The 12,173-nt window shown below is 37.4% G+C and overlaps 1 protein-coding gene across 16 annotated transcripts in view; it reads left to right on the forward strand.

Annotated features, from left to right (window-relative positions):
* TRIP12 (thyroid hormone receptor interactor 12) overlaps positions 1-12,173 on the forward strand; it is a 144,642-nt gene that overhangs the window by 99,312 nt on the left and 33,157 nt on the right. For 7 of the 16 annotated variants that reach the window (XM_061148575.1, XM_061148572.1, XM_061148577.1 and 4 more), the window contains 7 exons: positions 2,265-2,333; positions 2,429-2,594; positions 5,983-6,100; positions 6,216-6,375; positions 8,158-8,311; positions 10,317-10,545; positions 10,891-11,009. In XM_061148575.1, the coding sequence (XP_061004558.1) occupies positions 2,265-2,333; positions 2,429-2,594; positions 5,983-6,100; positions 6,216-6,375; positions 8,158-8,311; positions 10,317-10,545; positions 10,891-11,009 (1,015 nt within the window). The remainder of the gene's footprint in view (positions 1-2,264; positions 2,334-2,428; positions 2,595-5,982; positions 6,101-6,215; positions 6,376-8,157; positions 8,312-10,316; positions 10,546-10,890; positions 11,010-12,173) is intronic. The other 9 variants (XM_061148576.1, XM_061148578.1, XM_061148582.1 and 6 more) reach the window with 3 other exon arrangements.

The following is a 12,173-nucleotide window of genomic DNA, read 5'->3' on the forward strand; positions in this document are numbered from 1 at the left end:
TGGTGTGTGATATGATAAGTAGAGCTCATGTAGCCTCTGTTGCAGGACAGATGAGTCAAGTTTCAAGGTTGTAGAGAAATGGAATTTTCTTGTAATGTTTCAAAGTGTTGTTATTGCTAAAGAGATTTTAAGAGATCTGGCTTTTAAGATCTGGCGAAGAAAGCATTGGCACCCCACTCCAGTACTCTTGCCTGGAAAATCCCATGGATGGAGGAGCCTGGTAGACTGCAGTCCATGGGGTCGCTAAGAGTGGGACATGACTGCGTGACTTCACTTTCACTTTTCACTTTCATGCACTGGAGAAGGAAATGACAATCCGCTCCAGTGTTCTTGCCTAGAGAATTCCAGGGATGGGGGATCCTGGTGGGCTGCCATCTCTGGGGTTGCACAGAGTTGGCCATGACTGATGCGACTTAGCAGTAGCAGCAGCAAGCTTTTAAGTCATCTTTACAAAATACGCTTAAAAGCATCTCAGAGAAAATTAGATACATAAAACATACAGGCATACCTCAGGGATACTGTGGATTTGGTTCTGACCACTGCAATAAAGCAAAAGATCACAATAGAGGGCGTCACAAGAATTTTTTGGTTTCCTGGTACAGGTGAAAGTTGTGTTTACACTGTAGTGTAGTCTGTTTAACAAAGTGAGCTTGTGTCTTTCAAAAAAAAATGGTATGTACATACATTAATTAAGAAATACTTCATTGTTTAAAAAACACAGTAACCACTGCATTTGATTCTTCAGTGGGTAGCACTCTTTTTGGTGGTGGTGCTGCTGCTGCTAAGTTGCGTCAGTCATGTCCGACTCTGTGCGACCCCACAGACAGCAGTCCCTGGGATTCTTCACGCAAGAATGCTGGAGTGGGTTGCCATTTCCTTCTCCAATGCATGAAAGTGAAAATTGAAAGTGAAGTTGCTCAGTCATGTCCAACTCTTAGTGACCCCATGGACTGCAACCTACCAGGCTCCTCCATCCATGGGATTTTCCAGGCAAGAATATTGGAGTGGGTTGCCATTGCCTTCTCCCTTTTGGTGGTGGAGAGGGTTTACAGTATTGCGAGAATTACCAAAATGTGATACAGGGACAGGAAGTGAGTAAATGCTGTTGGACAAATGGTGTTGACAGACTTGCTTCGTGCAGGGTTTCTGCAGACCTTCAATTTGTAAGAAATGCAGTATCTGCAAATTGCACTAAAATAAAGTACAATAATGGGGTATGCCTGTATTAAATAAGGGGTTTACATGAGATAGGTAAAATTACATTGATTATTGAATCATTGGGGCATGTTGCTTTTAAGATGATTAAGACACAAATAGTGCCATCTGTTTTTTATTTATTTTAAAAAACTTAGCAGGCGGAGATAGCTTTACAATGAGGGGCTAGAAATGTTTTCTAGATAGTTATGATCTCAGCACCTTATTTTGAAAGTCAGAGAAGTCAAATTGTGGGCATCCTTTCTAGACTTAAGTAGTGATAGCGAAGGTGTAGGGCTTTTATAATACCGGATAACTCTCATTTTACACAAGCAAGTCTAGTTTCTGCATCTGAAGTCAGTTTATCAATTAAAAAAGTTATCACCAACTCAATGGACATGAGTTTGAATAAACTCCAGGAGTCGGTGATGGACAGGGAGGCCTGGCACGCTGTGCAGTCCATGGGGTTGCAAAGAGTTGGACATGACTGAGCAACTGAACTAAACTGAACTGAATGGATCCAAATACTCATACCATTAAATTGTTCTTTCTGCTATTCCAGAGGGGATATTCCAAATGTTTTCTCAATGAGACCACTCATATAGTATTTTTAGATTGTTTTTACAGTGAATATAGCAAGTCTACACCAAGTTTTTCTTAATCAGTAAACCTCTGGCTCACACATACTTCACTGTTTACAACTTTTTAGTGTATGCATGTTTTAAATGTTTCTACTTGTAAGGCTGTTTAAAATGATAGGATGTTTATTTTTATTATAGTTTTTGTTTAGGTATTGAAATTGTAGAAGCATAGAAGTTGTTCCTTTCTGACATAACTTGCTTTTTATTTGTTGAGGTCTTAACAGGAGGTACAGATTTTATCAGTATGATTTCCCTTTGCATTGAAATCATGACTCTACTGATTGCTTGCTTAGGTTCACAGCATTTTCAAAGCTCACATCTTTGAAGAATTTGGGGTTAGGAAGAAGATAAGGCAGTGATATAGGACAGTGAAAATGTTTTGTATTAACAAACTTTATTTTCCTTTATTTAAAAAAAAAAAAAAAACAGGACAAAAAGTCAGTAGAAAGCACTTGCCTTTGTTTTGCACGCCTAGTGGACAACTTTCAACATGAAGAGGTAAGTGTTCAGTCTGTTGATATTCTCATGAAGTTGTTAAACTGCTAACTCAGGATGTAAGAGTTTGGTTTTTTTTTTCCCTTGTGTTTCTGCAGAATTTACTCCAGCAGGTTGCTTCCAAAGATCTGCTAACAAATGTTCAACAACTATTGGTAGTAACTCCACCAATTTTAAGTTCTGGGATGTTTATAATGGTGGTTCGCATGTTTTCTCTGATGTGTTCCAATTGTCCAACTTTAGCAGTTCAACTTATGAAGCAAAGTAAGTGCTATTTTATTATTCTGTTTTAAACAAGAAAAATTGTATGTGTGTTTAACCTCCGTTGATAAGTAGAGCCAACATAAGCAAGTAGAAATCACTAATATGTAGGTACTGGATAATAAAGGAAGAAAAACGTACTGTGTAACAAATCTGGGTGTGACAATATAGTAATGCTTTCTACATACAGTTTTTATTTTTATTTTTTTTACATAACAGTTTTTAAAGTATATAGTGTATTAAAACTTTACTGTTGGAGGGCTAAGGTCATTGCTTTCTATACAATATCAGTTAAGTAATGATGCTTCCTTGAGGTCACAAGAGTCAGACAAGACTTAGTGACTTAACAGCAATGATGCTTCATTAGGAGAATTCTGAGTTTAAGTTACCAATAACTGCTTCTCTTCTCCTTTTAGGTAGTCCTTTTGCCCACGTTAGATTTTCCAGCATTTTATGATTCCAGAACGCCTTCTCCCACAAAATGTTGGAACTTACTCACACAGATGAATGGCTTTGATCTTTGCTGCTTTAACATTTCTAAGCCCTTCTCAACCTTCAGTTCAGTTCAGTTCAGTCGCTCAGTTGTGTCCGACTCTTTGCGAACCCATGAATCGCAGCACACCAGGCCTCCCTTGTCCATCACAAACTCCCGGAGTTTACTCAGACTCATGCCCATCGAGTCGGTGATGCCATCCAGCCATCTCATCCTCTATCGTCCCCTTCTCCTCCTGCCCCCAATCCCTCCCAGCATCAGGGTCTTTTCCAATGAGTCAACTCTTCGCCTGAGGTGGCCAAAGTATTGGAGTTTCAGCTTCAGCATCAGTCCTTCCAATGAACACCCAGGACTGATCTCCTTTAGGATGGACTGGTTGGATCTCCTTGCAGTCCAAGGGACTCTCAAGAGTCTTCTCCAACACCACAGTTCAAAAGCATCAGTTTTTCAGCGCTCAGCTTTCTTCACAGTCCAACTCTCACATCCATACATGACCACTGGAAAAACCATAGCCTTGACCAGACGGACCTTTGTTGGCAAAGTAATGTCTCTGCTTTTTAATGTGCTATCTAGGTTGGTCATAACTTTCTCAACCATAACTATGTGCAAAATATTAACATTTTATCACCGCTCTTATTACAGTTTTTAGTGGACTTCCCAGGTGGCTCAGTGGTAAAGAATCTGCTTGCCAGTGCAGGAGATGTGGTTCTATCCCTGGGTCAGGAAGATCCCCTGGAGTAGGAAATAGTAACCCACTCCAGTATTCTTGCCTATGAAATCGCATGGACAGAGGAACCTGGTGGACTATACAGTCCATGATGTCGCAAAGAGTCGGACATAACTGAGTGACTGAGTGTGCACATGCGCGCACGCACACACACACACACACACACACACACACACACACACTGCTATTGCAGTTGCCCATTACTGTCTTTACTTTAGATTTCACAAGTTAATGTCAGAAGACTGTGGGTTCAGAGAACATCTGTATATTGTGATTATTGCTAGTAGAGTATTGATCACTTCTGTATGAAACTGTCATAATGGTGGGTAATTGAATATCCATAATTTTGCTTTCTGAGAATTTTATCTTGGGAATCAGTGATGACATTCACTGACAAAGCAGTCTTTGTCCCTCTGCCTCAGGTAGATTATTAGTGGTATAATAGTACTTTTCTTGTGGGGGAGGAAGGATGGGAAACTCAGGTTTAAATTTAGTCACATTAGTTGTGAATTTTAGCACATGGCACAGTTCTTTGTAGAACAACAGTGCTGCTGAGGTGATGTATTGAAGAGATAAAGCATTTTGTCATTCCTAAACTTGGTATTCCAGAGAACACTGTTTTGCTTATGCCGTGAGCAAAGTCCTCTTTGCCCAGATAAGTTTGGGAAAGATTTAACTCCTTTTTTTTTTTTTTTTTTTTTTTTTTTTTGAGTAGTCATAATGTAATTTCTTTATTAAAATTCCTAGAAGTCCCTTGAATTTTGATTTCCCGAAGTTTGCACACAGATTATCTCTTGTTACCATATGGCACAACATTTTTCCTATATCCTGGTTTGGGAAATTGCTATCCAAGTTTTGTTTTTAATGTTCTGGAATTTTTTCCTTTAATATAATGAATATTGTTAACCTCGTTTGCCTATTTTAGAAAGTTTGCCACATATTCATCATATAGAAGCCACTAGACTTACATTATCTTTCTCCCTTGATAACACAAAGGAAACATGAACCTATCTTTTCTTTCTGTTTTTTTGGTCAGTCTCTGATGTCTCTCTCTTTTTTTTAAGTTAGTATTACACCATTGCCATATATTCCTGTTTCTTAAGAAAGTTGGCAAAATGAATTTTTCAGAACTTTTAAAAGATTTAATCACTATTTGAGAAATTTCTATGAGGCAGAGATTTAACTATTCATAACCCCTATGCTCAAATTGGGGCTTCCCTGGTGGCTCAGAAGGTAAAGCATCTGACTGCAATGTGGGAGACCCAGGTTCAGCCCCTGGGTCAGGAAGATGACCTGGAGAAAGAAATGGCAACCCAGTCCAGTACTCTTGCCTGGAAAATCCCATGGGCGGAGGAGCCTAGTAGGCTACAGTCTATGGGGTCACGAAAGAGTCGGACACGACTGAGCAACTTCACTTTTTTTCTTTCTTTCTGCCCAAATTAATGATGAATACTTTCTTGACAGTAGAACATACTGATTACTGGCAGGACATTTCAGTGAAATATTTATACATGTTTTGTATATTCATATAGAACCATATGCCACAACCAACAGAGACAGCCTTGTCTTTAGGTCCTGGTTATCAAAACCTTGGCAACTGGGAACTTCTTCCACTCACTGTGTCGATGCATTAGACAAGTTTTCACCCCAGTTCTTCCATAAACTGAGATCTTCTGGGAGTGGAATTTTGTGGTAAAGGATATTTTCTTGGTTTTTAAAGGTAGTTGGCCTGCTTACTGTCATTTAAGTAAAGGTTTTCCTGATGACAAAATGGCAAGATTCAGATGCTTTTAATCGCTATGTTTTATTCTATTGGTCACACATGATTTCAGTATATTATATTTGAATTGAAGAAAATACACAGATATATGTGAATCAAGGATAAAATATGCTTAGTGCACTTGTTCTGCAAACTCTGTGCTCCTTAAGGAAAGTAATTCAAGATTCCTAAAGTCTCTGCAGTGAACTTGTGACTTAAGTCCTCAAAAAGAAATTGTTTAAATCTTCATAGTTTTTTTTAAGGTTTTAATTACAAGTTATTTTCACCTTATCTTGAGTGGTATGGCCGAATAGGAAAATACTTTTGTTTTTCCCCTCGGGAATGATTGCCTTTTAAATACGACAATACAAGTAGTTTCATAGGCTTTGGCTTTTCATTGTTGGCTTTACAGACATTGCAGAAACACTTCACTTTCTCCTGTGTGGTGCCTCCAATGGAAGTTGTCAGGAGCAGATTGATCTTGTTCCACGAAGTCCTCAAGAACTGTATGAGCTGACGTCTCTGATTTGGTAAAGATTGGGCCAATAGTTAATAATCACTGGAGGGCATTTTGCTTTAGAGACCTGGTATTTACTGACAGCTTAGAAAGCCACTTATTAAAATAATTGCACCTTCTGTTTTCAGTGAACTTATGCCATGTTTACCAAAGGAAGGCATTTTTGCAGTTGATACCATGCTGAAGAAGGGCAATGCACAGAACACGGATGGGGCCATATGGCAGTGGCGGGACGACCGGGGCCTCTGGCACCCCTATAACAGGATAGACAGCCGGATCATTGAGGTAGTAGTTTCCTCGTACCGTTTAAATATGTCTTCTTTTGATGGAGCGTGGGTGTAGGGCTGGAGTCGGGAGGGGGCATGTGGACGTAAATGTGCTTAGCGTGGAATTAACTCACGATTCTCTCATTTTGTCTCCTGAGAACAAGGTCCTCATTTCTGTTCAGGTCAGAAAACATGGTGTTCTAGTCCTGCTTCTTCTACTCACTACCTGATTGACTTGGAGCAAGTAATTTAAGTTCTTTGTTCCATGGTTTCCTCGTTTCTAAAAGGAAACGCGGGAGGAGTTAGGCTACATGTCTCTAAAAGTTCCTTCAGTCTCCTATCCAGAAGAAATCTCTCAAAAGCAAAGATTACATACAAGTAGCTGCTTTTCAGTATTTTTTAAAGGAGCAAAAATATGGAAAGAATTTAAATATCTAGCTCTAGGTGAATAAGTAAATTGTGGTATATACCTAAGCTTATATGTAATACAGACCTTACTGGGGTAAATTTTAATTACTTACAATGTGATATGCTATAAATGAAAACAAAATTATGTGACTCATGGAAACTCAGCAAAAGAAAAAAATAATAGCAAAGGAGAGAAATATACCACAATATTTACAGTGATTTTTCTGTGAAGGTTTTATGTGTGATTTTATTCTTATTTCCATACTTCCATATTAAATTTGCATTGAAATATTTCAGAAATTTCTCAAATGGGGAAAATTTTACCCTTGTTTAGGAAGCATTGGTCACTGCTTTATTTGAGATGCCATGCATCATTTACTAATGTTTTCATATATAAGATACTCAAGTATTAATATATTTTCTAATTTCAGCCTGTGTAGAATGTTTTAGGACATTCCACATAGACTTTTTTTCTTCAAGTTATCTTCCACTAGTTTCTAAAAATGAATGTTTGAAAAACTTTGGAACCACTGATTTATGTTATAAAATCAGATTCTTATGACAATATCTAAACTCAGGACCAGCTGTTCTGAGAAAGTCAGAGATGACTAGTCTTCTGTAATTATTAGCCTTACTTTATAAGCTGGTTGTGGTCTCTAATGCTGAGCATTCTTCTTTTTAGCATTTTCCCAGTAATTGGATTTTCCCTGTTAGTTTACTCTCTTGTATTTTCTGAGAGTCCTGATTTCCATTCAACCAAGGAATTCCATAAAAATGTGTATTTTGTCACTTCTTTAGGCTGTCTAAAATCCACCAGTGTTAACTACATTGTCTCATTTGAGATACATACTGTGTAATGCTTGCCACCCCTTGGGATTACTTTTTCTACTTCCAGTTGTGTCCCTTTCAATCTTAGGGCATCATTTAAATGTAAAAGTCTTTTTTGATGACCTAAGGATAATTTTGTAGGATCATTTTGTTTAAAGGAGGATCTTGATGAGCTGCTAGGAAACCATGATGTAAATATTATTTTAACTTGAGAATATGGTACCAAAAATTAAGGATAACTGATTTTTTTTGTCAGCAATGTCTTCAAGCCCTTTTTAACACAAATAGTATCTTCTCAATGTCAGCGATCCTACATGACTGGATTTTACCTGTATTTGTCTCAGGGCACCTAATGGGTCTGGGGGTGTATATATGTATTTAATTAAAAATGGTTTCTTGGTTAAGTTTTGTCACATACACACTATTAAAACTTCCACATTCTATTACTTACTGTCTGAAACCTGATGAAACAAATATGTAAGTTAGCATTTATGGAGGTCCCCAATGTGTCTTGAGTTAATAAATTTCTCCATGTTTATATTCAAGGTTTCTCTCTCTTTGCTCTCAGGCAGCCCATCAGGTCGGTGAGGATGAGATAAGCTTGTCCACTCTGGGACGAGTTTATACTATTGATTTTAATTCTATGCAGCAAATCAATGAGGACACGGGAACAGCACGTGCCATTCAGAGAAAACCTAACCCCTTAGCCAATACTAACACTAGTAAGTACCTTTTGAGTCAAAAGTAGTACCATGTTGTCTAGTGAGTAGTGTTTGCAGTAACATATAATTGTTTTATTGAGTGTTTTTATTAAATTGAGGTAGTTGCATGGTAGTAAATAGGTTTTTTTTTTTGTTTTATCATGTGCTTTAATCGATAAATGAGCCAACATGGCTTGACTGGTATCTTCCCCCAAGATTTTCCTACTTTTGTGATTTGCAGTGTCCTGGACTCCAGTCAGAATTGTCCTGTGCTTTTTTTCCCCAACTTTTGGTTTTATTGAGATATAATTGACACAGCAATGTGTGAGTTTAAGATGTACAGCACAATGGTTTGACTCATACATCCTGAAATGATTACCATGTTAGTTGGTTAGAGTGAACATCCATCTTCTCATATAGATACAAATTAAAGAAAGAGAGAAAAAGATAATTTGGGTGGTAAGAAACTCTTAGCTTTCTCATAAAAATCAGCAGTGTTAATTATTTTTGTCATATTGTACTTTACATCCCTAGTATTTATTTATCTTGTAACCTTCTGACTGCCTTCATCCAGCCCCCCACCCCCACCCCCAGTAATACTATGTTGAGTTTGGTATAACGGACTTAAAACACTGTGTTAGTTCCTGTTACACAACATAGTGAATTCAGTACTTCATACATTTCAAAATAACCACCACGATCAGTCTACTTATGATGTCACCAAAGGTATTACATGGTTATTGACTGTATTGACCATGTTGTACATTTCATACTTGTGACTCATTTATTCTTCAACTGGAAGTTTGTACCCCTTAATCTTCCTCACTTGTTTCTTTTTTCCCTCCATCCCATTTCCCCCCTCTCCCCCAACTTAGCAACCACTAGTTAGCTCTCTTCAGCCCAGGCAGTTTTTAAAATCTGATCTTTTTATTCCTATTCTACATTTAGAGCCAGTCACACCCCATCAGATCAGTTCCTTCTAGTTTTTTATTTTGTACTTTCACATCAAAATTCTCTTAATTCATGAGAATTTTTTTACCCTCAGGTTTCTATCATTTGTTCCTTTCTGCAGGGCTTTAGTTCTAGCCCAGAGTATAAGAGTCAGCATACTTTTAAGCTTTTCAGGCCACGCAGTTTGTATTCAGCGCTGCTCTTGTAGCCCCTACACAGCCATGCACAGTACGTAAGCAAATGTAAGTGGTTGTGTTTCAGTAAAATATATTTACAAAAATAAGTGGTGAGGTGGGTTAGGCCTTCTAAGCATACGTTGCCAACCCCTGTTCTAGAGCTTTTCATCTGTTACCTTTCTCCTACACCTCACTCCCTTGAAGCCCAGTGACAGGTCATCTTTTTCCCGTTTCTTGCTGCATGTATACTGTGCTTAACCACTTAGTCATGTCCGACTCTTTGCGGTCCCATGGACTATAGCCTGCCAGGCTCCTCTGTCCATGGGGATTCTCCAGGCAAGAATACTGGAGTGGGTTGCCATGCCCCCCTCCAGGGATCGAACCCAGGTCTCCCACATTGCAGGTGGATTTTTTTTACTGCCTGAACCACCAGGGAAGCCCAAAAATACTGGAGTGGGTAGTCTATCCCTTCTCCAGGGAATCTTCCCAACAGAGGAATTGAACCTGGGTCTCCTGCATTGCAGGTGGATTCTTTACCAGCTGCGCTACTCCCGCTTACTCAATGTTCATTTCTTCAATTCCATTTATTTCTTACCAGTAGTTTTAACTGGTTAGTACTCAAATGTCCCCAGTATTTTGTAGAACAGGTATTAGTACAAATAAGAGGTACAGTGTAGTGCTGCCTTGTGTTTTGCAGCTAGCTGTAATAGTCAATGGTTTTTAAATTTTTTTTAATTTTTAAATTTGTCTTAATGTTATTTGGGGCATCTTTATAGACCCCAGTTGATTGCATTAGATAAGTTAATTTCCTTTATAGCGTTGTACATCCACTTGAATTTTATGTTAGTTTGCTTTATTGTGTTTCTGAAGCCTTTAAGATTTTACATTTTTTATTCCAGGTGGATATTCAGAGTTAAAGAAGGATGATGCTCGAGCACAGCTTATGAAAGAGGATCCGGAACTGGCTAAGTCTTTTATTAAGACGTTATTTGGTGTTCTTTATGAAGTGTATAGTTCCTCAGCAGGACCTGCGGTCAGACATAAGTGCCTTAGAGCAATTCTTAGGATAATTTATTTCGCGGATGCCGAACTTCTAAAGGATGTCCTGAAAAACCATGCTGTTTCAAGGTGTGTTCATGAAAGTGGTAAAAAATTTTACCACTTTAGAAACATTTTAGAAACCCAAGTCTCTGCAGTTAACTTCAGAAAATTTTAAAGCCATATTATAGTATTAAATATGCACAAAACAGTTAATTTGGAGTATCTTGAGCCCTTCGTTGTCTTTCTGTATTCACAGATACCTTAAAAAAAAAAAAACATTAAATGTAAAAGTTGAGCATTTAATAAAAATTCTTATTTTAGTGGACAGGTTTCAAAACTAAAATATTTTGCTCTCAAATTTAAAGTTGTATGGCCAGCAATAATTATCAAATTCAGGCAGATGTTTTATATACAAATGCTTTCTTTTTTTAGTCATATTGCTTCCATGCTATCAAGCCAAGACCTGAAGATAGTAGTTGGAGCCCTTCAAATGGCGGAGATCTTAATGCAGAAGTTACCTGATATTTTTAGTGTTTACTTCAGAAGAGAAGGTAATTCTGTTCATGATAATTGATGGTTAATCTTTTAGTCTGAATATTACTTTAGTAGAATTATAGTTATAATCTGTGGAACATAAATTGTTACTTTTATATAATTTACATGCTTCCAGCTTAAGTATGTATCATGCATCTTTTTTAAACCTTTTACTACAAATTGTATGAGATTCACTTGTTAATTGATGAACACTCACTAAGTTTCAGTGATTTGAGTTGTTATGGCCTAGAAGCAATTGCTGACTTTGCTTTTTATGCTGGTAGCATACAGTTGCCCTAAAGATTCTTTGAAAAAGTCAGAGGTCACTTTGTCTCCCAAGGAATCCTGTTAATGTATAAGGGAATTACTTTTTACTTCATTGTGTAGATAATGAAATATTTTAAGACTTGGAATAATCTTCAGAATGCAATTTGTCTAGTCCTCTAATTTGAGGAATTTCAGTTTTGAAATCAGCCTTGGGGACATGGTATTTTAGCATTCTCTACTTGAAAACCTGAAAGATGAAACTGTGTCACTCATTCAGGGTGTTTATCCTTTTTTTAAACCTGCAAAGATAATAAAAGAAGTTCTTTCTCATCAACAGAAATCTCATTATGGGTCTTTTGGTCTATCAAGTTGCTTAGGTCCTGTGAGGATACAGAAAATGGTGTTCTCCTGGCATGTAATACTTTGTTTTCAATCCCAGTTCTTTATGCTCATTATCACCTTTTCTTATGCGGGATTCATTTCTCTTTACATCTTGAGAATAATAGACACACTAGTGTAATAATGTTGAGTCAAATGGGAAGAAGTTCTCACTGTTTATTATTAGCTCTGTTCAAATAATAATGGGTTTTCAAAAAATCCAACACTACATGTTTATATGAAATAAAAGGCAAACTCTCTCCATATCCCAGAGGTAAAAACTATGGTTAACAAACCAGATTTATGAACCTTTTCTGTGCTTACATGAACACTTGGTGTATATTCTTATTTTTAGCCTTAGGTTATCTTACATTTTTATTTTGTTTTAGGTATTTTATGTTTGTTGTCATTTGCTTTTAGTTACTTTATGATTTGAGAATCCGTATATGAGTATATATATGAGAATATGAGAATCAGTCTTTTTTTCTCAGTGATTTTTTAAAAAACTTTTGATCCTATCAATCAACTATGCCATC

The sequence above is a fragment of the Dama dama genome, chromosome 8, assembly GCF_033118175.1.
Source record: "Dama dama isolate Ldn47 chromosome 8, ASM3311817v1, whole genome shotgun sequence".
Classification (NCBI taxonomy): domain Eukaryota; kingdom Metazoa; phylum Chordata; class Mammalia; order Artiodactyla; family Cervidae; genus Dama; species Dama dama.